A 25,057-nucleotide genomic window follows, 5' to 3' on the forward strand; every position below is an offset into this window, starting at 1 on the left:
TTTTTCTCTCTTCTGTGTAGAATGTATGTATCGCCCCCGCGTCCCTTCTTGCTTTTCCCCCTGCGTCACTCTGGTTCTTTTTTGTTTTGTGAATTATACATTGGGATCCTTTTAAAACCTCTTGAAATCCAGCTAAGGTCAGTAGGAACTAAATGTTGCTGTCTGTTTGGTCATGATGGAATTACTGCTGCTCTAACTCCAGCTCTTTGTAGACAGATGTGCCCTTTAAGAAACTTCTTCACCACAGTTGGCACTAATTGACAACACTTCTTGCCAGTCTCTGCCGAGTGGTTATGGTTTGAATGGGCATGGAACCTGATTTATGCTCCCACCCTTCCAGGTGAGGATTGGGGCATATGTGGGCAAGGTTGCACGGCCATAGTGCTGTGCCTGGACTGCCAGTCCAGCACCTTTCACCAATGTTAAGTTCACATAAATAACCAAGTTTTCTTGTTGCCCACCTAGGACTTGGGAGACCTGGGTTCTATTCCCTGCTCTGCTACAGACTTCCTGAGTGATCTTGGGCAAGTTACTTAGGCCTGATCTACACTACAAAGTTAGGTCTGTGTTTGCGTGTCTGTGTTCAGATCTGTCGCCAGCTGACATAAGCATCCATTTACAGCAGTATAGTAAAACCATCTCCCTGAATGGCGTAGAGCCATGGTTGACCTAATGAGGGCAACATCGTGTGAGTGTAGACACTACATGACCTGACTTGACCCTAACAGTCTTCCAGCAGCTGTCTCACAATGCCCCGTTCCCTGTGACAGTGACCATTCGGGCCACAATTTTAAACTCCATTGTCCTGGGGTCATGGAGCCCGGAAGCCACATCCACCCCTTATGCTTCCCACATGTTTGTGGAGTGCCTCATCCTGATTACACACCTAGGAGCTCACCCTTGGGTGCAGCTGCCCAACAGATCATGTACGACTAGGTATGCTTCTGCCTGGAATACACAAGTATTGGATCTCCTTGGCCTGTGGGGAGAAGAGGCTGTGGGGCAAAGGGGTACGACAGAGAGCAGCAGCAGTGCCACGTGAAAGCGAAGGAACTTTGTTGGGGATACCAGGCCTAGGAGCATAACAGCAGATCAGGTGCTGAGCCGTGGACCTGCATGCCATATTTGGCAGAGACCCCACCAGCACTCCGCAAACCGCTATGGGTGCCTTTGAGGAGCCCAAAACAGAAGCCCCTTTCGTGAACTGTGAGGGGGGATTCCGACCATGCCGCAAGCCAGGACCTATTTGAGGCTCCTCCATAGCCTAGCCAGTCTGAGCTGGTAGTTGAATCTTTCCTTGGTGCTGTCAAGGTGGCCAGTGCCCAGCTTCATGAGCCAGGGGAGCAAGGGGTAGGGTGAGTCCTCCAGGATCAGCGTGGGCATTTCAGCATCACTGATGGTCATCTGCCGGTTGGGAAAGAATGTTTCTGCTTGCAGCTTTCTGAGCTTTCTAAGTCCTGTGTTCTTCAAAATGTGAGATCAATGAAGCATTCTCTGTGATCCATCATTGCTTGCATAACGATAGAAAAGTAGCCTTTCTGTTGAAGTACTCAGTATCAAGGTGGGCTAGTGCCAAAATAGGGATGAGCATGCTGTTTGTCTCCCCACCACAGTTTGGGAACTCATTGCTGCAGATCCATCCACTAGGTCCTGCATGGTGCTGAGAATCTCAGTTCTGTGCATCAGGCGATGATTAATGGTCCTACATGCTTGCTAAATGGAAGGATAAACAAAAATAGGTCTGCAGCTGGGGTTGATTTCAAAACGGCAAACGTTATAAAATTAAGGGAATTAGTTAGGGAAGTGGACTGTACTGAAGAACTTCAGTATCTGAATGTAGAGGAGGCTTGGAATTATTGGAAGTCAAAGATGCAGAAACTATCGGAGGCCTGCATCCTGAGCAAAGGGAAAAAATTTGTGAGGAAAGATTACAGACTAAACTGAATGAGCAAGCATTCAAACAGGTTATTAAGAGAAAGCAGAAAACCTACAGAAATGGAAGAAGGGATGGATCAGCAAGGAAAGCTACCTGTTGGAACTCAGAAAATATAGGGGGAAAAGTGAGAAAACTGCCAAAGCCAAGCAAAGTTGGACCTTCCAATGGAAATTAAAACAATAGTAAAAAGTTCTTAAGCCGTATAAATAAAAAGAGAACAAGGAAAGAGGTGGGACTGCTAAACACAGAGGAGGGAGTGGAAATTAAAGATAATCTACGTATGGGCCAATACTTAAATACTTTGCCTCACTTTTTAATAAGGATAATGAGGAGTTCGGGGGGCAGTGGCCTGCTGGTTAATGGGAACAAGGATGTGGAAGTAGAAATGATCATATCTGAGGTGGAAGCCAAACTCAAGTAGTTTAATGGGACAGAGTCTGGGGGCTCAGATAATCTCCATCCAAGAGTATCAAAGGAACTGACACATTAAATTGCAAGCCCAATAGCAAGGATTTTCAGTGACTCTGTAAACTTAGGGGTCATACCCTATGACTGGAGAATTGCAAGTATGTTACCTATATTTTATGAAAGGTGGGAAAAAGTGATCTGGGAAACGACAGGCCTCTTAGTTTGACCTCAGCTGTATGCAAGAACTGAGAACAAATTTTGAAAAAGTAGTTGAGGACATAGAGGTAAACAGTAATTGGGATAAAATACAACATGGTTTTACAAAACGTAGATCATGCCACAGTAACCTGATCTCTTTCTTTGAGAAGATAACCAATTTTCAAGACAAAGGACATGCTGTAGATCTAATCTATGGATTTCACACATTGTAAATTATTAGTTAAATTGGAGAAGATGGGGATTAATATGAGAATTGAAAGGTGGGTAAGGAACTGGTTAAAGAGAAGACAACAACGGATCATAGTGAAAGGTGAATTGCTAGGATGGAGGGAGGTTACTAGTAGAGTTCCTCAAGGATCAGTCTTGGGATCAGTGTTTAACATTTTCATGAATGATCTTGGCAGAAAAAGTAGGAGTTTGGTAATAAAATTTATGGATGGCACAAAGATGGGAAACAGTGCCAATATAGAAGAGGACTGGAATATCATACAAGAAGATTTGGACAACCTTGAAAACTGGAGTAAGAGAAGTGGGATGAAATTTAATAGTACAAAGTGAAAGGTCATGCAACAAGAATTTTTGCTATAAACTGGGGTCTGGTCAGTTGAATGCAACAGAGGAGGAGAAAGACCTGGGTTTGAATAGTTCTTAATAAACTTTAATAGATTTAGTAATTTTAATAGTTTTTTAGTATCTTTTAGCTTTAGATTAAGCTACGGGGGAACCCCTCATACTCTGTTTGGGTATCAGACTATTCCCAGAACTCTGGGCTTCAAACTCTGCGCTTGCTGTCCACAGTCCTTCTCAGTCACTGATGACTACCAGTGCTGTCTCTGCTGCTTGGGAGAAGTTCATATCATGGCTTGGTGCAGTGTTTGCCAGTCCTTCCCCAGCCGTACCCAAGAAGGGTGGGCGTTTAATCTCCGCAAGTATCTCATGGAGAAGGCAATGAGACCCTGATTGGAAACCCCCCCTCAACCCCATACATTGGCCTGAGTCATCAAGTAGCCTGCCTTCTGCTGCAAAGTCCAACCCCGGTGCCAGGGAATCCACACACCCCATGGCAGGGCCTGCTTGGGAAGTTAGGAAGCACTCCTCATAAGCATGGGAATAAGTCTTACTTTAAGTCCACTTCAAAGAAACCGGATGTGCCTGCAAGCAAATCCACCAGTTCAGCACATGAGGACTTAAGATGTCCTAAGTCCCACAGGCAAGACAAGAAGCCAGAAACATTGGGCTCCAATGGTACCGCTGTCCCTTTCACATCAATATTTATCCCACCCACAGACTGTATCTCAGATTTATGGGCTCCAGCCATTTCCAATACAGAGTCCTACCCTTTGGGATAGCTACCGCCCCTAGAGTCTTTACCAAGATATTTTCAGTGGTAGCAGCTCATGTCAGACATTGTTTTCCCATACTTTAATGACTGGCTCTTCATCACCAAATCATGCCAAGAAGTCTATATGTCAGCCTCTATAATGCTCTGCCTCCTTTCCTCACTGGGAGTCAGAGTAAACATTGAAAAATCTGTTCTTACCCCCTGCAATCTTTGGATTTCTTTGAGGCAACCCTGAACTCTGTCACTGCAAGGGTATACTTGAGCACAGACAAGTTCCAGACCATGAATGATGATATAGCTCACATCTTGAGCAACCCTCAGGTCACAGTCAAAACCTGTCTGTCCCTACTTGGCCACATGGCCTTGTGCACATACGATACTCCATTTGCAAGTCTCCACCTTTGTTGCCTTCAAACATGGCTACAGTTGGTTTATTCCCCAAGCGATCATTCCACAAACCTCACACTGACCATTCCCACCAAGGACAAATCCTCATATGTATGTGTGGGGGTCCCCTTTCTTTCCTCTTCACTGAACAAGGCCATAATTACAGATGCGTCCCTACTAGGTTGGGGAGCCCATGTGGGCAACCACCCAGTGCAAGGAACATGGACAACTCGAGAGTCCAGAATGCACATCAGTGCCCTGGAATTAAGGGTGAGAAAGCAGGCATGTGAATCTTTTCTTCCATTCATCCACTCTCACCATATCCTGATAATGTCAGACCAACACCATGACGGTTTTCTACATCAACAAGCAAGACAGAGCAAGATCTGCCTCTCTGTGTGCAGAAGCAGTCAATCTCTGGAACCGGTGCATCAGCAGTCAGATCACCCTATTTACAGCCTAGCTTCTAGGGACGCAGAATGTACTCTGGCTCCCTCAGCAGGCACTTTGCTATCGACTGCAAGTGGGGAAAATCACGACACAGTGCTGCATGGCATTTTCACGTGATGTTTGCTTCCCAGGCCAACATGTGCACCACCTATTGCTCCAGAGGAGCCCTAGGTTACTGCTCCCAGGGTGATGCTCTCCTTCTTTCCTGATCAGAGCTGTTCAACTATGCCTTGCCTCCAGTGCTGCTCCTGCAATGAGTGCTACGCAAGATCTGGCGATACAGGGCAACAGTCATCCTGATCACCCCTTTTTGGCCTAGACAGTTCTGGTTCCCCAACCTCCTGTGCATGTTGTCTCGTCTGCCAATTTCACTGCCAGTGTTTCCCGAGCTCCTGACCAAATACAGCAGCAGGATTTAACACCCTAAACCATGACCACTCTACCTCAGGACCACAGTTGCCAACTTTCATGCAGTAAATAAACACCCTGACTTGCATAATAAGCCAAAAATCAAGCTAATCCCATTTCAAAACCAGGCCAAAACAAGCCAATCCCTAAGAACCCCAACACTCTGTGACTAGATCCCCCCGGCGTGAAATCTGGGACTGTGGTGAGCCCGCTGTGCACCCCGACTCTCTTCTCACCTTTCCCCTGCTTGCCAGGAGCCGATTTTTTTTTAAAAAAAAGGAAGGAAGCAGCAACAACCAACACACTACAAGCCCAACAAGCTACAAGCCAAAAACTAGCCAACAAGCAACTCTCAAGCCAATAACAAGCCCAATTTCTGCGTTTTTTTTCTCCACGGGTTTGGCATGTCTGCTCAGGATGTGGTATTTGGATGGGCACCATCCCTAGACTGTACATGCTTTTCAGCCCTGTGAGAGATCCTCTCTGATAGCAGAAAGGACTTGACTAGGAAATGTGACCTAGCTAAATGGAAACATTTCTCGTCCTGGACACAACAAAGAGGTGTTCTACCAGCAGCTACGGATATTCCACTCATCCTACACTATATCCTAACTTTGAAGACATCGGGTCTCTCCCTCAGTACCGTGAGAGTCTACTTGGCAGCAGTCAGTGCATTCTATCAACCTACTGAGGGCTACTCTATTTTCACACAACCACAAACCAGTCGGTTCCGACTTCTGGAAAGGCCTGATAAGAACTTTCCCACCTCCTCAAAAGATTGTGCCCCAAGTGGACTCGAAACTTGTTCTTTTGGTACTGACAAGTGCTCCCTTTGAGCCCTTAGCTACTTGCTCCATCTCCCTCCTCTTCATGAAGGTCACCTTTTTTGTAATCCCATCGGTGAGGAGAGTCGGCGAAGGCAGACCCTCCATACACCATCTTTCATAAAGATAAAGTTTCTTTAAACTTGCATCCCAAATTTATCCCTAAAGTGGTTATGGAATTTCACCTTAACCAATCCATTCACTTACCTGTATTCTTCCCAAAACCACGTACATTTCTAGAATAACAGACTCCACTCGGTCAATGTATGACCAGCCTTGGCCTTTTATCAACAGAGAACAAAACCAATCAGGAAGTCCCCGAGATTGTTTGTCACTGTAGTGGAGAGAGTCAGAGGGCATGCCATCTCCACCTAGAGAATTTCCAAATGGGTCTCTGGCTGCATTCTACTCTATCAGCTCTCAAGCCTCCCTCCCCCTACAGGATCTAGTGTATCTAGTTCATACACTAGAGCTCAAGCAACAACCGTAGTGTCTCTTCAGGACGTACCCCTCCTAGATACCTGTAAACTGGCCACGTGGAGCGCTGTCCACACAATTACCAGGCATTATGCCCTGGTACAGGACTCAGTTGCTGATGCCTCCTTTTGGATGGCAGTTTTCCATTCAACCCTACCAGTCTCAGCCTCACACCTTCCCCCTGCTTAGATACTACTTGTCAATCACACACAGTGGAATGCAATCAGGACCATCACTCCAGGAACCAGAGGAGGTTACTTACCTGTACCTGGAGGTTCTTTGAGAAGTGTAGTCCCTCTCTGTATTCCAATACCCACCCTCCCTTATTCACAGTAGAAAAGGACCTGAAGAGGTGGTTGGTCTGTCTCGCCCTTTATTGCCTCCGTCGGAAGCACCAAGCGAGACAGGGCACATGTGCAGACCAATCGACGCTACTTTCAAATTTTCTGACTCCCAGCGCATGGTGCACATGCGTCACCCACAGTGAAATACAGATATGGGCCCCACATCCGAAAGAACCTCCAGTTACAGGTAAGTAATCTCCTTAAACACTCCAAACCAGAAATTCACAAAGGGCTAGGTGATGGTTTCCTTTCTCTTCTCCTCCCTGCCCCCTCCTCACCTTCCTTTCATGACAAGTATGGTTGATTGCTCTGTTTTAGTAGCATAGCTTGCCATTTGAAGCTTATGTGAGCTTCCATTTAGTTCACAGTGCACACTTTTTAAGTAATCTTTTACCAGCAGTTCCCAGGACACCGTCTCTAATACCACAATTGTATTCTGTTGTAAGTACAGGGTGAAAGTGTGGTAACTTAGCTAATGCAGTGTGGTGGCTACTTTTGGTAACTAGTGACATTTTAATGATGACTACTGTTTATTTTATTTGGTCACTTCCAGTTACAGGATCTGTTTACGTCTAGGCATGCCCCATAGCTGGCTGTTCTGCTTAGCAAGCACTAATTATTGTGAATTAATTAGTTACAGACAAGTGGCTTATCTTTATGGCTTCGGGAGGAAAAAAGTGAAGTCAGCACAGAGAATTAGAACAACTGTGAAAGTCAGCAAGATGCTGATAAGATAAAATGTGGATGGTGAGTTTCACTTAAAGGGTGGAGATGTTTTCTTTACCAGTGAAGATTTTTGTAAAAGGGGACTCTGCATGCTGATTAGAGAGACTGGTGGCTTGAAGGATGGAGAGACCGTTGGCTTGAGCAAAAGGTGTTAGTCACAGTTTGCCTTACAGACATTTTTTAGAGCAGTTTCATGTTTCTTCAGTTAAGCATCTTTGTTCAGGCACCTCATTTGTCAAAAAAGAATGTCGGGGAACCATGCAGCTAGAAAAAATGGGGGAAGTCAGCAGATGTTGAAAGTTTCTGAAGTAGAACAACAGCACAGTTTTCGAAGGGAAGTCTAAAAATTAAACAATCTGTAATGAGAAGAGCAGCATTTGGATTTGGTTATTGGTGTAAAAAGCTTAAGGTGTAGACCTAGGTTGGTAAATGTACCTTAATACAAAATTAGGTTTGGAAAAGTGTGCTTATTGTACTTTCAAAAGAATCTTAATACATGTAGCAATATAAATTTCACAAAGTAAAATGTAATGCCTGCTTTTTTTTGTGGACACTGTGTGTGTGTGGGTGTAAATATACAGTGTACAATAATGGGCTAAAACTTTTTGATGTGACCATTTCATGGAGTAATTTTGAATTTATTTCTAAGACAAATTTAAAGCCCATTCCTCCAAGCCAGCAAACATACAAAGCTTCTATTTTCAGAAGGATTTCTGTCCAAGGAGGGAAGGCTCACAGAACTGGGTACTCAATGTGGGATGGGAAAAATTGAGCATTACCAGACAGTTTTGCGACATAATCACTTCTGATCAAAAATATGTGTTTGGAGACTATGGTGGTGGTCCAAAGTGGTGGCTGGAAAAAAATTTTTAATATGGAAGATATTAGAAATTACCTTTTAAAAAAAAATAACCAGCCTGCTCTGCATTATGCTGAGAAAGATTTGGGGTTTTTTTGTTCTTCATTTCCCCCTTCACCCTGGCCGCCACTGCCCTGAGGATTGCAAGTGGGAGTGGAAGGGGGGGATGGTGCACTAGAGAGGCAGGCTGCTCATCCCGTAGTGCTAGGAAGTTTTTCTAACCACAAAACAGTGGCCCCCCTGGTTAATGCATTGGTGTTGACTGACACTGAAGGTTGTCTTTGCACAGATCTTTGGGGTGGGTCATGGAGAGAAGAGGAAGCCCCCAGGGCTCTTCCAGGGACGCGCAGGACCCATTTAAAACAATACGTGAACGTGATTCAAAAGTTTCTGCTGTCCCCAATCTAGTGTTCCAAAATAAGGCGGTTTTGTCAGAAGATCTTGGGTAACACTGTAGGTTCTAGAAGGGGGAGAAAAGTTGATGCTTTTTGAGCTGTTGCAGGGCTGAGAATGCTATCTGGATACTTCATAAAGTTTTCTGAAAGATGGATGAATTTTACAAATTATGCAATATTTTAGCATGGAAGTAAAAGGAAAAGTCTTTCCTGAAATGTTCATTTGTTGAAAACAAATGGAAAAATATTTAAAGTAAATGCAGTACATTTCAGTAGTGATTTCTCTTTGCACAAAATTCAGTAATCATATCAAATCATGTTGTAACATGATTGTTACGTTGGCATAGAAATACGTCTTTTAAAATATTAGTTTCCTTCCACCTCCATCACTTAGTATTTACTAATAATATTTAGCACTTACCCAGTGCTTTAACATGGTCAAATGCTGTACAAAGGTTAGTTAATCCTCCCAATGCCCCTTTGAGGAAGGTAAGAATTACACAGTTTTAGCAACGGGAAAACTGAGGTAGAGAATTGAAGTGTCCTGACCAAAGTCACCAAGTGATTTACATTATTTTTATTGTTCAGAAGATGTTGATCTTAGTTGTAAAGAACACAAAAATGGTTTGTTGTTTAAAATGATGGATACAGTTAGTTCTCCCTAACCCTCTAGTTTGCAGAATCTGCTGTGTGGAATATTATCATTCGTCCTGAGCTGAACTAAGCTGTCATAGAAGGGACTGCTAACTAGCCTATATGCTGAGCCAGGACTTCCTGACATTCTAAACTTGTATTCATCCTCCAGATCACACTACCCCTCCCATTTAAAATGAAAAGCAATAAAGATAACATAGAAAGGAGATCGGAGGTATAGGACTGGATGTGTGACTGATATGCCTAATTTGGGATCACAAAATAACTAGCAACTAATGTGGTGATTTTAAAAATGTCTCCGGAGGCAATCCTGGCAGTTGGAGGCTGGTAAGCCTAACTTGAGTATTGGGCAAATTGGTAAAACAAACAAACAAACAAAAAAAAACCCTCAAACAAACCTATAATAACAGAATGATTAGGCACATATGTAAACACAGTATGTTGAGAAAGAGTCAGCACAGCTTTTGTAAAGGGAAGTCATGCCTCACCAATCTATTGGAATTATTTGAGGGTATCTATAAGCATGTGAATAAGGATGATCCAGGCAATATAGTATACTTGGACTTTCAGAAAGCATTTGACAAGGTCCCTCATGAAAGGCTCTTAAGATCTTGGGAGACAGACCAGTCCTCGCTTACAGACAGGCCCCCAACCTGAAGCAAATACTCTCCAGCAACCACATACCACAAAACACTAACCCAGGAACTTATTATCCTTGCAACCAAGCCCGATGCCAACTCTGTCCACATATTTATTCAAGTGACACTATCATAGGACCGAATCACATTAGCCATGCCATCAGGGGCTCGTTCACCTGCATATCTACCAATGTGATATATGCCATCATGTGCCAGCAATGCCCCTCTGCCATGCATATTGGCCAAACTGGACAGTCTCTATGCAAAAGAATAAATGGACACAAATCAGACTTCAAGAATTATAACATTCAAAAACACTTCAACCTCTCTGGCCACTCAGTAAAACACTTAAGGGTGGCAATTCTGCAACAGAAAAGCTTCAAAAACAGACTCCAACGAGAAACTGCTGAGCTTGAATTAATATGCAAACAAGATACCATTAACCTGGGTTTGAATAGAGACTGAGAATGGCTGGGTCATTACACATATTGAATCTATTTCCACATGTTAGGTATCCTCACACCTTCTTGTCAATTGTCTAAATGGGCTATCTTGCTTATCACTACAAAAGCTTTTTTTTTTCCTGCTGTGGTAATAGCTCATCTTAATTAATTAGCCTCTTACTGTTTGTATGGCAACTTCCACCTTCTCTGTATGTGTATATATATCTTCTTACTATATGTTCCATTCAATGCATCCAATGAAGTGGGCTGTAGCCCACGAAAGCTTACGCTCTAATAAATTTGTTAGTCTCTAAGATGCCAAAAGTACTCCTGTTTTTTTAAGTAAACTAAGTAGTCATGGGATAAGAGAGAGAGTCTTCTCATGGATCATAAAGTGGTTTAAAATGTAGGAAGCAAAGGATTTGAATAAATGGTCAGTTTTCACAACAGTGAGAGGTAAACGTCAGGGTCCCTCAAGGATCGGTACTGGGACCTGTGCTGTTCAACACATTCATTAGTGATCTGGAAAAGGGAGTGAAAACTGAGGAGGCAGAGTTTGCAAATGGTGCAAAAATATTCAAGATTGTTAAATCCAAACAAAACTGAGTGACTGGGCAAAAAAAAAGAGAAAATTCAACATAGGTAAATGCAAAGTATAGTAATGCACATCTGGAAAAATAACCCGAACTACGCATATATGATGATGGGTTCTAAAATAGCTGTTACCACTCAAGAAAGATCTTTGAATCACCATGGATAGATCTCTGAAAACTTCAGGTCAATATGCAGCAGCAGTCAAAAAGTTTAATTGAAAAGGGTAGAAAATAAGATGGAAAATATCATGCCAGTATATAAATACCGATATCTTGAATACTGTGTCCAGTTCTGGTTGCCACATCTTAAAAAGGCATAGTGGAACTGGAAAAAGGATTCAGAGAAGGCGGCAAAGATAATCCAGGTATGGACTGACTTCATTACAAGGAGGAACTAAAAAGATTAGGGCTGTTTAGTGAGAAGAGATATGACTAAAGGGGGATATGCTAGAGTAGTGGTCACCAAACTGTAGGGTGCGCCCCCTAGGGCAGCATGGAGGAATGTCCGGGGAGCGTGGCGGAGCCCCAGCCAACCCCCATGCGAGGGTGAGGAGGGAGCATCACGTGGCCCTGCCCTGGCTGAGGCTCTGCGCCTGGCTGAGGCTCTGCTCCTGCCCCCCTGCTTAGCCATGACTCTGCTCCTGGCCCAGGGGGGCGTGGACACATTCCTTTACTGGTAAGGAGGGGGAAGGGGGTGAGAGGAAAAGTTTGGGCATCACTGTGATAGAGGTTTGTGAAGTCATGAATGGTGTGGAAAAAGTAAATAGGGAAGTGTTATTTATTCTTTTCAACACAATACAAAAATCAGGGGTGATCTGATTAAATTAACAGGCAGTAGACTTAATACAAACAAGAGGAAGTACTTTTTCACATAACACACAATTAACATGTGGAACTCATTGCCTAGGGATGTTGTGAAGGCCAAAAGTATAACTGGGTTTCAGAAAGTACTAGGTAAGTTAATGGAGGATAGCCAAGATGATCAGGGATGTAACCCTGTTTTTGGGGTGACCCTAAATCTCTGACTGCCAGAAGTTGGGAGGGGGGAAGATGGTGTGGATCACTCCAACTGTCCAGTTCTGTTTATTCCCCATGAAGTTCTAGTACTGGCTACAGTTGGAGACGGATGTACCGTTGGTCTGAACCAGCATAGCAGTTCTTGCATGTTCTTACTATAGGATTTGCTGAGTCATAACCTCACTTTAGGATCTGTTTATCAGGATTTTGCTTATAAGGATATAGCCTTAGATGTACAGGTCCTGCATGGGTTTGTGGATGGAGGATTTGCCAAAAGCCTTTCTGATAGTTTAGTAGTTGTTTTTTTTATTTTGTGTTGAAAGTTAGTTATTAATTGTGGGCTGTCTGGAGAAATTATTCTGCATGTTGGCAGGGTTTCTCTCATTCAAATGTTTTTGTATCTGCACAGGTCATGAATGCAGATGGCAGTAGCAGGAGAGTTCTGGTGGAGGACAAGCTGCCTCACATCTTTGGATTCACTTTGCTGGGAGATTACATCTATTGGACCGACTGGCAAAGGCGTAGCATAGAGCGAGTGCATAAGCGTACAGCAGAAAGAGAAATCATCATAGACCAACTGCCTGACCTAATGGGCCTGAAAGCTACTAATGTCCATCAGATCATTGGTGAGTGACTGAAAATCAGATCTGGACAAAAAGTGTGAAAAGCAGCTTTATAAGCAGCTGAATGGGGTAACTGGTTTCTTTCACACTGTAAAGACACTACCCCAAAGTGTAAACAAGAACAGAGAGAAAATCTGTGGTTGTATTTAACTCAGCTAGTGAGAGTAGGGAACGGTGTCATCAATGATCTTCTGCAGGCTTTGAGGGCTCGATAGCCTGGTCGTCATCTTAGGGCTTGTCTGCTCTTCAAATGCTACAGCTGTGCTGGTTGTACTGCTTCAGTGTAGACACTGCCTACTCCGACAAAAGGGGTTCTCCCATTGGCATGGGTAATCCACCTCCCCATGGGGTAGTAGAAGAATTTTTCCGTCGACCTAGTGCTGTCTGCGCATGGACTTAGATGCACTTAACTACGCCACTTAGGGGGGTGGATTTTTCACACCCCTGAGTGACATGATTAGGCTGACTTAATTTTCTAGTGTAGACTGGGCCTTATTAGAACATGTACAAAATTCAGTTTAGTTACGTGTTGATTTGTATTTCTTTAGGACCAACGGTTGGTTAATAAAGCTAAGACTGTTAGGCCTTCATCTCACAACCTGTCTACGAACTGTGCTCTGTGTCTGCACGAAAGCTAGGAGCGACACAGGTTTTGCATGTGCACTGATTGGTCTAAATGGGCACTAAGTTACATGTGTCAAATGCAGGCCTCCTCCCAGCTGTTTGGCCTGTGTGAAATGAGTGTTTGGTGGTGTCGGTGCAGCTCTTAATAGACAGACTTCCATAACATACACAAAAAACTATCACAATAGTCTTCTTTATTAGTGTTCTGAATGGGTGTGAAGTCTGCAACTATTTCCATTCTTAAGGTAATTGCTATAGGACAAGGCTGAGGTAGATTGTGGGGCAATGTACTGTGGAGAAAGTTAGCACTTCTGTCTGAGGATAATTCTCTTGAAAAGGAGGACAATGTCAAAAAATTCTTTTTGCTTCTACTGAATGTGCAGGTGCAAACCCTTGTGCAGAGGACAATGGTGGTTGCAGCCACCTCTGTCTGTACAGACCTCAGGGCCCTCGCTGCGCCTGTCCCATAGGCTTAGAGCTCATCAGTGATATGAGGACTTGCATTGTCCCAGAAGCTTTCCTGCTCTTTTCTCGGAGAGCAGATATCAGGCGAATCTCTTTGGAAACCAACAACAACAATGTTGCCATCCCACTTACGGGAGTCAAAGAAGCTTCTGCTCTGGATTTTGACGTGACAGACAATCGGATTTACTGGACAGATATCTCACTGAAGGTAAAGGAGGGAGTTGTCTCTGTCTAGTGTTCAGTCCTGCATGGGCAGCAGGTATCAAAGGCCGGGGGAGGCTGTGCCTCCCCAAACAGCCCTGTGTTGTCCCACCCATGCTCCGCTCCCAGGTCTCCTCCTGCTTCCCCCTGGGGCTCTGCGGCTCTTCCTCCATGGCCAGAACCCCGGCCGGGGGCCGGGGACTCCTGGTGGCTGGAACTGGTGCTCACGCTGCCCTGTGTTCGGGGGCGGGGAGGGCGCACCGCCAGCCCAGCGCTCCTGTGGGGGAAGGGGAGTGGGAGGGGCGGGGCCTCGTGTAGAAGGGGCAGGCTGGGCCAGGGGCTTGCTGGCTAGCCTCCCTGAGCCCAGGGTTCACTCTCCACCCATGCAGTCCTGCTATTGCTGCATTGTCAAAACACTTTAAACTCAAGAACTGACCAACAAATAAATTTTACATAATTCTAGTTCAGAGGGAAAAGCGTGACTCAACACAAAATGTCTTCATATCCTGGCTAAATTCAGACATGTTCTTTTTAAATCAGTGGGTATATGTTTTTTCACATACACAATGAATTTGCAAGGATAAAAGTCAGCATTTTGTGGAAAACTGAAACTGGAGGAAGACGCCACTTTGAGGGAGATTTGGGGGACTTAATATGGATATCTTGCCAAATACATTGTGGGAGGGAACTGTGTCTTGAGCCTGAAGTGAAAGCTGATGTTAATCTTACTTCGGTATGCATTAGTTATGAAGATACCATACATTAGGTGAAATATGGTATGAATGGTAAGTTATACTGAAATAGCTAGATTATTCGGTTGAGACTGAAATATTGGGGAGTATTGCAGATCAGAAATAGGCATAAGGCAGACAAATGGTGTACAAGTTTCAGCATCGATATCCACCAGTCTAGTTTCACACACTCATTTTCAGGAGGAGTAAATTTATTCAGAAATGGAAATATCAGGATTTTTTAAATAAAGGCTTACACAATAACTTGCTGTGTTCGGCACTCTGTAATTTAGGAGTTGGGCACACAGGGGCTGAAAACTTAGCTTGTAAATGAGTTTCCAAGAGGGAAGCTGGCCAAACTGTTGTAGAAACTGGTTTAACTTGAACTGTGGTTGAAATAGATTAAACGTGGCTCCCAACGTTGGTTTGAAAGGGCATTGTAGATAGGGATTAAGGGACCCTGAACTCCCAATTATGGACACTCTTGTGACATCACTGGTTCTAGCGCACAAACTGTAAGCAAACAGAATTGAACTTTGACTTCTGCAGTGTTAGAAACATGAGGAGTGGGGGATGGGAAGAAACTAGTGTTTGCATACCATTGTTGTCCCTTGGCAAAGATATGTTATCTTCGGGCTTCTTGGTCATAATTGTATATCAGTGAATGGCTAAGCTGTGAAATATTATACAATTATGGCTGCCTCTGTTGTCATAGGAAGGTCTATGAAGTTGAGAGTTAAAAGAGAGAAATCTTTTGGACAAAAGAGAGATCAGAACTCTTCTTAATGGAGAATTAAATTAGTTGCTTACCATCCATCCATAAACACTGGCACTACAGAGCTAACTGACTTCTTGGCCATTGATTGTTTTCATCTGGGTGATGATTTGTTCTGAACTTTTTAGATGAGGATCTTGTTTAAAATAAATCATGGCACTGACACAAGACATTTCTCACAATCACAGTGTTCACTGTGCTGGTGTGTTCTGCCCGCCTGCCCCCTCCAGCCTGTGTGCTGTCTGGTGTATTTAGATTGTAAGCTCTTCGGGGAAGGGACTGTCTACTAATCTGTATTGTGCCTACCACAGTGGTCCCCGCTGTTGATTGATCCTTGGGCACTATCATAATAAACATAATTAATTAATAATGTGGCGTGGAGTGGTTGGGTGGGGAGTGGCATGTGATATACAGGAGGTTGGGTTAGATGGTCTGGTGGTCCCTTCTTGCCTTTAAATGCTGTCTCTGTGACTCTAAAATATTGCTCCTCGCTGTAGCATAGAGGCTTCAGCATGAGCCTGAGAATTCCAAAATGTTTTCTCCTCAAAGCTGTCAGTGAGTTGTTAAGGTCAGTGTGGCATGTAGACTGCTTAATGAAACCCAGCTAAAGTCAACCCATTTATTTCTTCAGTGACCTTTCATAGAGCATAGTAAATCAACACTCTTGAATAGGCCTTATTGTTAATTGTAGGAGTAAGCAGCATATTGTATGAACTTCTTTTCTACAAGATGCCTGAAATCTGAAAGTTTTTAAATGCAAACCCCAATGACAGACTGGTAAAATTCCTAATTTGCCTGTGTATCATTGTATCCCTGAAGACTATCAGCAGGGCATTTATGAACGGCAGTGCACTCGAACATGTGGTGGAGTTTGGCTTGGATTACCCAGAAGGCATGGCAGTAGACTGGCTAGGGAAGAACCTGTATTGGGCTGATACCGGAACAAATCGTATTGAAGTGTCAAAGCTGGATGGACAACATCGTCAAGTATTGGTGTGGAAGGATCTGGACAGCCCCCGGGCATTGGCATTAGACCCTGCTGAAGGGTAACTTGCTGACTTAATTTTATGTTTACAAACTTCTTAAAAATAACACATGCATAATTTCCGTAGGGCATGTTAATGAGGCACCAGTATATAAATCCTGTGAGAACTCAGCTTGGGAAATATAACCTAGTAATTTAGAATACAAGGGCTGGAGGAATGTGCTCTTAATGTCCTTGAATAATCATTAGGAATACTTCACAAAAATCAGAGAAGCTCATTAAAAAAGGATTTATATTTAGTTTTTTAATTAATCATAAAATCGAAGTAGCTTTGGGTTTATGGAATTCGTTAATTAGAAAAGGTCCATCACAGTGAAAGCTCTGAAAATATTTGTCCTTTTAAAATGGAGCTCCCTTCATCACAGATTAGGGTGTTGTGAGGGTATTATGTGCTCTGCCTCTGAGGGGAAGGGGAAGCTCACTGTGTGAGAATAAGGAGAGCAATTATTTTGGAGGGAAGGGATAAGTTGGGTAGGCAGGGGAGGGAAATAGAGCAGTTTTCGTGGATGCACTATCTGCCAATCCAAAATGTAAGATTTTATAAAGGGGGAACTCTTTTTTTTCTCCAGGAAAATGGACTCAATCACATTAAAATGTAATAAGAAAAAAAAGGTCATAATACTTAACATCTAAATAGCACTTTATAACCTTGAAATGCTTTACAAGCATTTACTAATTTATTCCTTGCAAAATCCACGTGAGAGACGCTAGTTATGTATTACCCCAATTTTACAGATGAGGAAACTGAGACAGAGAAATTTAGGGTCTGGTTTTCAAACACGCTGAATTCCCGCAATTTACACTGACTTCAGTTGGAACTGTAGGAGCTCAGGAACTCTGAAAATCAGGCACTGAATTATGTGCTCGAGTCCAGACTGAGTCACTGCAGAGCTTGGAAAGTCTCAGGATTTCCAGGCTCCCATTCACTAGGTAGAGCTGCCTCTCCATACCATCTTTCACTTGAAAAATAGCAGTTAAAGTTTGCTAAATACCAAAAATGTTCATCCAAAGTGGGAGAGAACTAAATTTGCAGATGTGATATGCAAATCTGAGCCAGATGTTTTGGGAGTATGCTGTGTCCACGTAGTCCCTCAAAGCAGCTCAATCCCTGGAATTGCAGATTAGTGCTGTGATTTTACCACTTACCTTGAGGTTTGTGACTCCTTTTCATCACTGGTATTCACAAGAGCTAGTATTTCTCATTTACTGCAAAGTTCCTCATTTTCCCTTGCTCTAATAGCTGTCTGGCCAGAAATATTGTCAAAACACACGTAGACCAGAGTGGTTCTCAATTCCTCATCTTAAATTCACACTGGGACCCCGACAGCGAAGTTGCTTTACTTGCATTCTCTCCTGTTGTTTTTAAAACAGTAAATAATCACCAAGATTTTCAGAAGTGGGTTTTCTTCTTAATCCTATGTTTAGACACCTAACTCAGCAGCTCCCTTTGAATAGTGAGCCTATGTATTTAGGAACCTATCCATTATCTATCCATTTCTTTATAGTCTTGGCCAGTACATATTCTGTCAGATCACTTCACACTCATAGTGATCTTATTCCTATTTAGTTTAGCTTACCTATCTAACCTTTTTGGGTGTTGTGTGTTCAAGATATTAGGGTCAGCATAGTCCATGGCAGACAATACAAAGAGTTTGGTATCATACATATGGAAACACATCTCCCTGCTGCAATACAGTGATGCCAGAGAACAATAGTATATGCTTATGTGGTGACTGCTATCACAGTACTTAGATGATCTGTATTCTATGCATAGGAGGGTGAGAGCATTACCTTGGTTCAGCAGTATCTGAGATGAAGTGTATCGTTACCCAACTGCAGTGGAAAGCCTCTGAGATCTGTTTGCAAGGCCAGAGACTCTCAATCTGAATGAATACAGTGTTATTCTGCATGATTCAGATTTGCAATTAGGAATACTTGAGCTTTTATTCTGGACAATCTGTTACGATTCAGCTTGTTGGGAGTACATGGGAGAAGAACTTTAAAATGTCCTGCAGAGCACCACTTTGTCACACAAAATTAGTTAAGCTTAGTTCCCATTTGTGGTCAGCTGCCTCAACCCAGTACTAGATCTGGAACAAATCTGTTTCCTTTCCTCTCTCCTCTCCCTCCCCCACCCCCCCACACCCCCAAAGCGTGCCAGATTGTTATTGCAACTTTCATATCACTTAAATGAAACTTCCCATGGCCTTTCTGTTGTGGAGATTTGTACTAGATCTGTGGTGGGCATCTGACTGGGTGAAAAGCTTTTCAGGTACCCTGACAGCCGAAGGAAGAAACATTTTTCCTTGATCATCAGGCAGTTACTTCAGAAACCTATCTCTCCCTGGAGAGGTTGGGTTGATGCAAATCAGGTTTGTCTGAACGTTATCATGACCTGGGATAAAGGTGTTTAATTTGGCTAGTTATGTTATATTCAAATTTTAAGCACTATGTAGTCATAACATTTTGGAAGATGTGTACTTGCCTTGCTGATACCAAATGTCTGCACAAGAAATATACTGTTTTAGGAAGGATTTTGTGGTGTGTTTAACATCCTTTAGTAAAACATACACTGGTATGTGAAATGTTGTAGTATCCTTGATAACTCCACATTGGCAACAAGCGAGGCATAAATTAGCAGGCAGGTGTGTGATCCTTTGTATCCATATCTGAGTGAAATGGAAATACCATACAGTTTTGTGGTACTTCAACCATGAAAATTGTCTAGTCCATTGCTATCTATAAAAGCAATCTCTGGTGTGGAAATTAGTGGAGAAAGGAAATATCCTCACACTCACCTATTTTAAAAGAAACATTTAGTTTGGTGTTCAGTGGAGGATTGAATAGAAGCAGAAGGCAATTTTTGTTGCTCATGCAATGTGCTTTGGACCAATTTTTGATAAAGAACAACATGCAATTTAATGTACCCAGATGCCATCCTGTTTATTATTAGCTAACACACGTGAACTAGTTAAAGACTGAAGGGCTCTAGTAAGGAAGTCCTTGGTAAGGGTCCAGCTTTGGATGGAGCAAATATTATTGAAAACAGTATAGGGAAGTCTGACTCATTTCCTAGCTTGTATTTTGAGAAAAATATTTAATGTAATGTGTTTTAATAAACACTTAAATTTGTAACTCTGATTTTCTGTTCCCTTTCTTCTTGCTTTTGTGTTGTTTTTTCCTTTCATGTACTCGCAAGAAATGTTAAGAGTCTGCATCAGCACAGAACTTCTATATCAGATAAATGAGAAATTTGTGGCATTTTTATACAGGTTTATGTACTGGACTGAGTGGGGTGGGAAGCCCAAGATTGACCGAGCTGCCATGGATGGAAGTGAACGTACTACTTTGGTACCAAACGTGGGGCGAGCTAATGGGCTAACAATTGATTATGCGAAAAGACGACTTTACTGGACTGATCTAGATACCAACTTAATAGAATCTTCAAATATGCTAGGTAAGCTGCTGTTGCTTTTTCTGTGCAAGCTGTGTATTTTTAGTTACATGTAGGACAAAGCTGTCAACTGATAGCTTTTGGAGTGTCCTGTCCGGCAAAAAATATAACCAGCATTTGTTGTGGCGAGGTGGTAGGAAAGCCAAACTGCAAAAAAGCTCATAGATATAATACGCTCAGAACTGATTTAAATAAAAAAATTTTTTTTTTAAAGTAGGCGTACTCCATTGTATGCATCAGACATGCGAGTAGGACGTATGCGTGAAAGAGAGAGACAGACGAGGAAGGGGCCTCGTGCTGCAGACGGGTTGTTCCAGGAGACTGGCAATCCTGGTGGAAGCTGATTTTTAAACTAATTTTTTTTTTTGTTGCCTTTTTTAACCTATCCACGAAGAAGCAATGTCTAACACATTGTTAGAAAAACCCAGTATGTCCCCAGTAATTCTTCTTGTTTTCCTCTCTCCCTTTTTTGAAAACAGGCCTTGACCGTGAGGTTATAGCCGATGACTTGCCTCACCCGTTCGGCTTGACTCAATACCAGGATTACATCTATTGGACAGATTGGAGCCGGCGCAGCATTGAGCGAGCCAACAAGACCAGTGGCCAGAACCGGACCATCATCCAAGGCCATTTGGATTATGTGATGGATATCCTGGTCTTCCATTCCTCAAGACAGGCAGGCTGGAATGAATGTGCATCTAGCAATGGGCACTGCTCCCATCTCTGCTTGGCAGTGCCAGTTGGTGGTTTTGTGTGTGGATGCCCAGCTCACTATTCCTTGAATTCTGACAACAGGACCTGTAGTGGTAAGCCCTAAGCACAAATGACAAATTAGAGACATAGGGAAAAGAATGCCATGTTTGTTGTTCCGATGGGAATAAATTATGGAAGCAAATGCAATTTGGTAACAGATAAAAGTATTTTACTAGGAAAAAAAAGAAACATTTTCATTTCTTCTCTATTTATTTTGAGTAGCAACAAAGAGGAGACCATTTGCTTTGGTACAGGAACATAATGTGCCAAGTCATGGCTCGTTTCTACCTTTGATACTGAAAGGTTATTAAAAACCTTTCCAGTTCCAATGCAAAGTTTTAAAGCAGGATGTTCTGGCAGAGGGGGTGTGTGTGTGAATGTGGCTGGATTTTGTTTTCTAACCACACTAAAATCCTACCAGGCAGTTGAGTAAAAGTTATGATATTTTAAAAAAAAATTCCAGGCCAACAGCTTGGCAACGGGATTAATTTCAGTGAACCTTTTTATTCATTCTGCCAAGCAGAATAAGGCTGGGTAAGAAGAGAGGCTGGAAACACTTCTGCTTTTGTGCCAGCCCATGAAAGTTACTTCATGTCCCCTTTTATTTTTTTGAGATTTACCAGGCATAGAGGATTAATGGGATTTTGGTGTATGTTTTGGAATGTTGGATGCGTTTTAGGTTGTTGGAGATGAATTTAGTTGTGATTTATATTCCAGCTTGAAGGGGTGCTGGACAGACCTTCCTTCAGAGCTCACCCCAGTGTGGCTAAAGGCATTGCTTTTGAGTGAGAAAAGAGGCCCCAGGGTGCTGCCTTCACAGCACTTCCAGTTCCTGATCACAATAGAGACAGCAAGCAGCCAACCCCCAGTTTTTTTCATTGTTGTGCAGTGGGTGAACCACAAGGCCCTTAGGCCAGCCACAGTTAGTTTCTAGCCAAATAATTCATCTTTCTCTCAATAAGTGGCTTCCAGTGCAGCACTCATAATTCTTAATATGATGGTCCCTACATATATTCCACACATGGGATACACATGAGCACCATGTGTTTGAATCCAGAATTTTTTTGCAAGCAGTGGCCATTGGCCTGTACATGTGCTGTAGCTTTTCTCATGCTCCAAACCCAGGGCATGAAAAGTGGTGCAGGCCTACACCTCTTCAGCTCCTGCTTATAGCTGCGTGGTCTGAATCGAGATCTTTGGTGTCCTCATCTCCCCTTTTTTTTCTTTTTTTTTTTTACTGCGTCATTGATGTAAAATGTTGTACATAATTAGTTTTAGTAGTTTTTATAGTATACAGTAGAACCTCAGCGTTATGAACACCTCAGGAATGGAGGTGGTTCTGCACTGAAATGTTCGTAACTCAACAAAACATTATGGTGGTTCTTTCAAAAGTTTACAACTGAAAATTGACTTAATACAGCTTTGAAACTTTACTGCACAGGAAAAAAATGCTGCTTTTAAGTATCTTAAATTAAGTGAAACAAGCACAGAAATGGTTTCCTTACCATGTCAAATCTTTTTTTTTAAACCTTTCCCTTAATTTATTATAGCAGTTTACATTTAATTGCCGTTACAGTATTTGCCTTTTTTGGTCTCTGCTTCCTGATTGTGTACTTCCGGTTCCAAATGAGGTGTGTGGTTGACCAGTTCGTAACTCTGAGGTTCTTCTGTAGTTAGTGTTTCCCCACCCATTTTATTTTCCCTGGAGAAGTCTGGGATTATGCCTAGGGTTCAAAAATTGTGTTTCCTGCCTTCACTCCTTTTCGGTGAATGACAAGCATCAGCACTGCCTCTACTGCATGGGTGAGGCTTATATTTCTGTGAGCATCTGCTGCTCTTTTCCCCCCAGAATTCATGAGCTTATGGAACTGAGACTCGGAAAATATCTCCTGGAGAAGGCTATGAAACCCCAATCCAATTGGCTTGGGATAAACAGCTCCTGATGCTCCCATCCACTTCTAGAGTCAAAGCGGTACCTGTAGCGACACGTACCACAATGACCAGGGAAGCTCTAGTTCAGACTGCTCTGCCAGTGGACTCTCCTCATACCCCAGGACAATCAGACTTGCGTCTCCCTGAAGCGGACATCTTTGCTCTTCCCTACCCACATTGAGCCCTCGTCTCAGAACCATCTTTATTCTGGGACATTGGTACACCAGAAGAAGACAGAGTCATGTCCCGATGAGACAGAGTCATTCTCCCATCCCACATGCCAGCCTTGAGGCTCAATCAGTGGTACCGTTGGTTCTGTTGGAGATAAGGATCCAGCTTTCTGTTCGGATGAGTCTTAGCCCTTGCAGCATCGGGCAAAGGTGGCACAAAACAGGAGCCCCAGAAGATCATGGTTCTGACCTCCAGGCAGATACAGTTGGCCAAGAAACAGGCTCCCCCACCCCATGCCATGGGGTTCTCCTTTGGCAGTTGATCCATCCTACTGGCAATATTGGGGATCATGGGAGCCCTACCCTAGACACTCGGAATCGGTGCAGGAATCCTATTTGCCACTTCCCGGATACCCACAACCAGCCCTGTCAGCATATTCAGAAAGGGAAGGTGAGCTGGTTACAGTAGCAATCTCGTCGTCTTCATCAGTTGAAGCAGTTACTCCATCTTCTCCATCCCTGTCAGATGACTTTAAACAATATCAAGAGCTTATGCCCAGGGTGGCTTCAGAGTTAGATTCAGCTTGAGGGAGATCAGGAACCTCAGCATAGTTTACTAGATGTTCTGCACCCATCTGGTCCCAGTCAAGTGACCCTCCCCATCACAAGGTCGTTATCATGGATCCAGCAAAGATGATTTGCCACACTTCTGTTTCTTGTGCTCTCACTCCTAATTGGGCTAAGAAGCAGTGCTTTGTTCCATCCAAGGGGGGAAAGTTTTTGTTCTGATGCTTTGGTGGTGCAGGTGGCTACAGAGTGGTCCAGGTAACAGCACTCAAAGGTTACTCCCTGTAAGAAGGGACACAAGCAACTCAACCTTCTAAGGAGAAAGGTCTTCTTTCACCTCCCTCCAGTTCAGAATCTCAAATTATCAGGCCCTCTTGGCCAAATCAGATTTTACTAATTATAAGAAGTTTTGGAATTCAGATTCCCTGAGGGGCGTAGGGCCTGCTTCCAGGCCTTAGTGGATGAGGGCAGATTGATAGCCAGAATTTCCCTCCAGGCCGTCGTGGACACAACTATACTGCATCTAGGGGAATGGGTATGGCCATTGTTATGAGGAGAGATTTGTGGTTACGATCCTCAGGTTTTCCCAGAGGTGCAGAGTACCATCCAAGATCTGCCCTTTGATACTATCAACCTATTCCACAAGAAGACTGATGAGTGTCTCTGTTCCCTCAAAGACTTGAGGACAAAACTTGATTCACAGGCATTTATATCCTTGCCCCTAAGAGAAAACCCTATAAACTGGGCTAATAGGGCAAGACCACCTCCTCAGCCATTTTACCACCAATGTTCTCAGGAGCTACCACTCAAGAGACAGAGGGTTTATAGACCCAGGAACCCAGCCTCTGCAACATTCACCACCACATCATACTGTAACCCCAAGCGAAGAGGTTTTTTCCATGGGACTGTTGAGACCTGTGTCCCTTTATTGATGCCGCTTCATTCCCCTCCTCTGATATTCAAAGGCTTCCACACCCCATTTGGCAAATCTGCCCTAACTACAGATAAATGGGTATTAAAGATTATTCATGGCAGCTAGCTGATGGAGTCTCTGGTACCTCCTACCCACAAACCCCCTTCTTCGTTCTTTTTCACGGACCATTCTCATGAGGCGATTCTGAGGCAAGAGGTGAACTCCCTTCTCAGGGGAGCCATAGAAAGGGTTCCACCTCAACATCAAGAGAGGGGATTCTATCTCCCTTACTTCTCCATCCACAAGAAGAATGGGGGATGGAGGCCAATTCTTGATCTGAGACAGTTGAACAGGTTCATTTGAAAACTAAAATTCCACATGATTTCCTTGGCATCCGTAATTCCCACATTAGAGGAGCACACATGGTTCGTGGCTCTCAGCATGAGACATACATTTTCACATAAACATCCACCCAGCCCACAAGAGGTTCCTCAGGTTCCTCTTCGATGAGCATTACTAATTTAGAGTCCCTCCCACTTTGGGCTAGCTACAACACACAGAGTCTTTACTAAGGTCTATTCAATAGTGGCACCTTGGATGAGAAGAGAGGGATTTACAGTCTTCCCCTACCTTAATGACTGGCTACTGATGGGCGGTTCCTACAAGGAAGTCTAGCAAGCAACC

The 25,057-nt window shown here is 43.3% G+C and overlaps 1 protein-coding gene across 6 annotated transcripts in view; it reads left to right on the plus strand.

Annotated features, from left to right (window-relative positions):
- Window positions 1-25,057, plus strand: part of LRP6 (LDL receptor related protein 6) — a 189,082-nt gene that overhangs the window by 130,007 nt on the left and 34,018 nt on the right. For 5 of the 6 annotated variants that reach the window (XM_077807430.1, XM_077807426.1, XM_077807427.1 and 2 more), the window contains exons 7-11: window positions 12,530-12,746; window positions 13,751-14,040; window positions 16,359-16,585; window positions 19,857-20,041; window positions 20,518-20,844. In XM_077807430.1, the coding sequence (XP_077663556.1) occupies window positions 12,530-12,746; window positions 13,751-14,040; window positions 16,359-16,585; window positions 19,857-20,041; window positions 20,518-20,844 (1,246 nt within the window). The remainder of the gene's footprint in view (window positions 1-12,529; window positions 12,747-13,750; window positions 14,041-16,358; window positions 16,586-19,856; window positions 20,042-20,517; window positions 20,845-25,057) is intronic. The other variant, XM_077807432.1, reaches the window with a different exon arrangement.

Source organism: Eretmochelys imbricata, chromosome 1 (assembly GCF_965152235.1).
Source record: "Eretmochelys imbricata isolate rEreImb1 chromosome 1, rEreImb1.hap1, whole genome shotgun sequence".
Taxonomy (NCBI): Eukaryota; Metazoa; Chordata; order Testudines; family Cheloniidae; genus Eretmochelys; species Eretmochelys imbricata.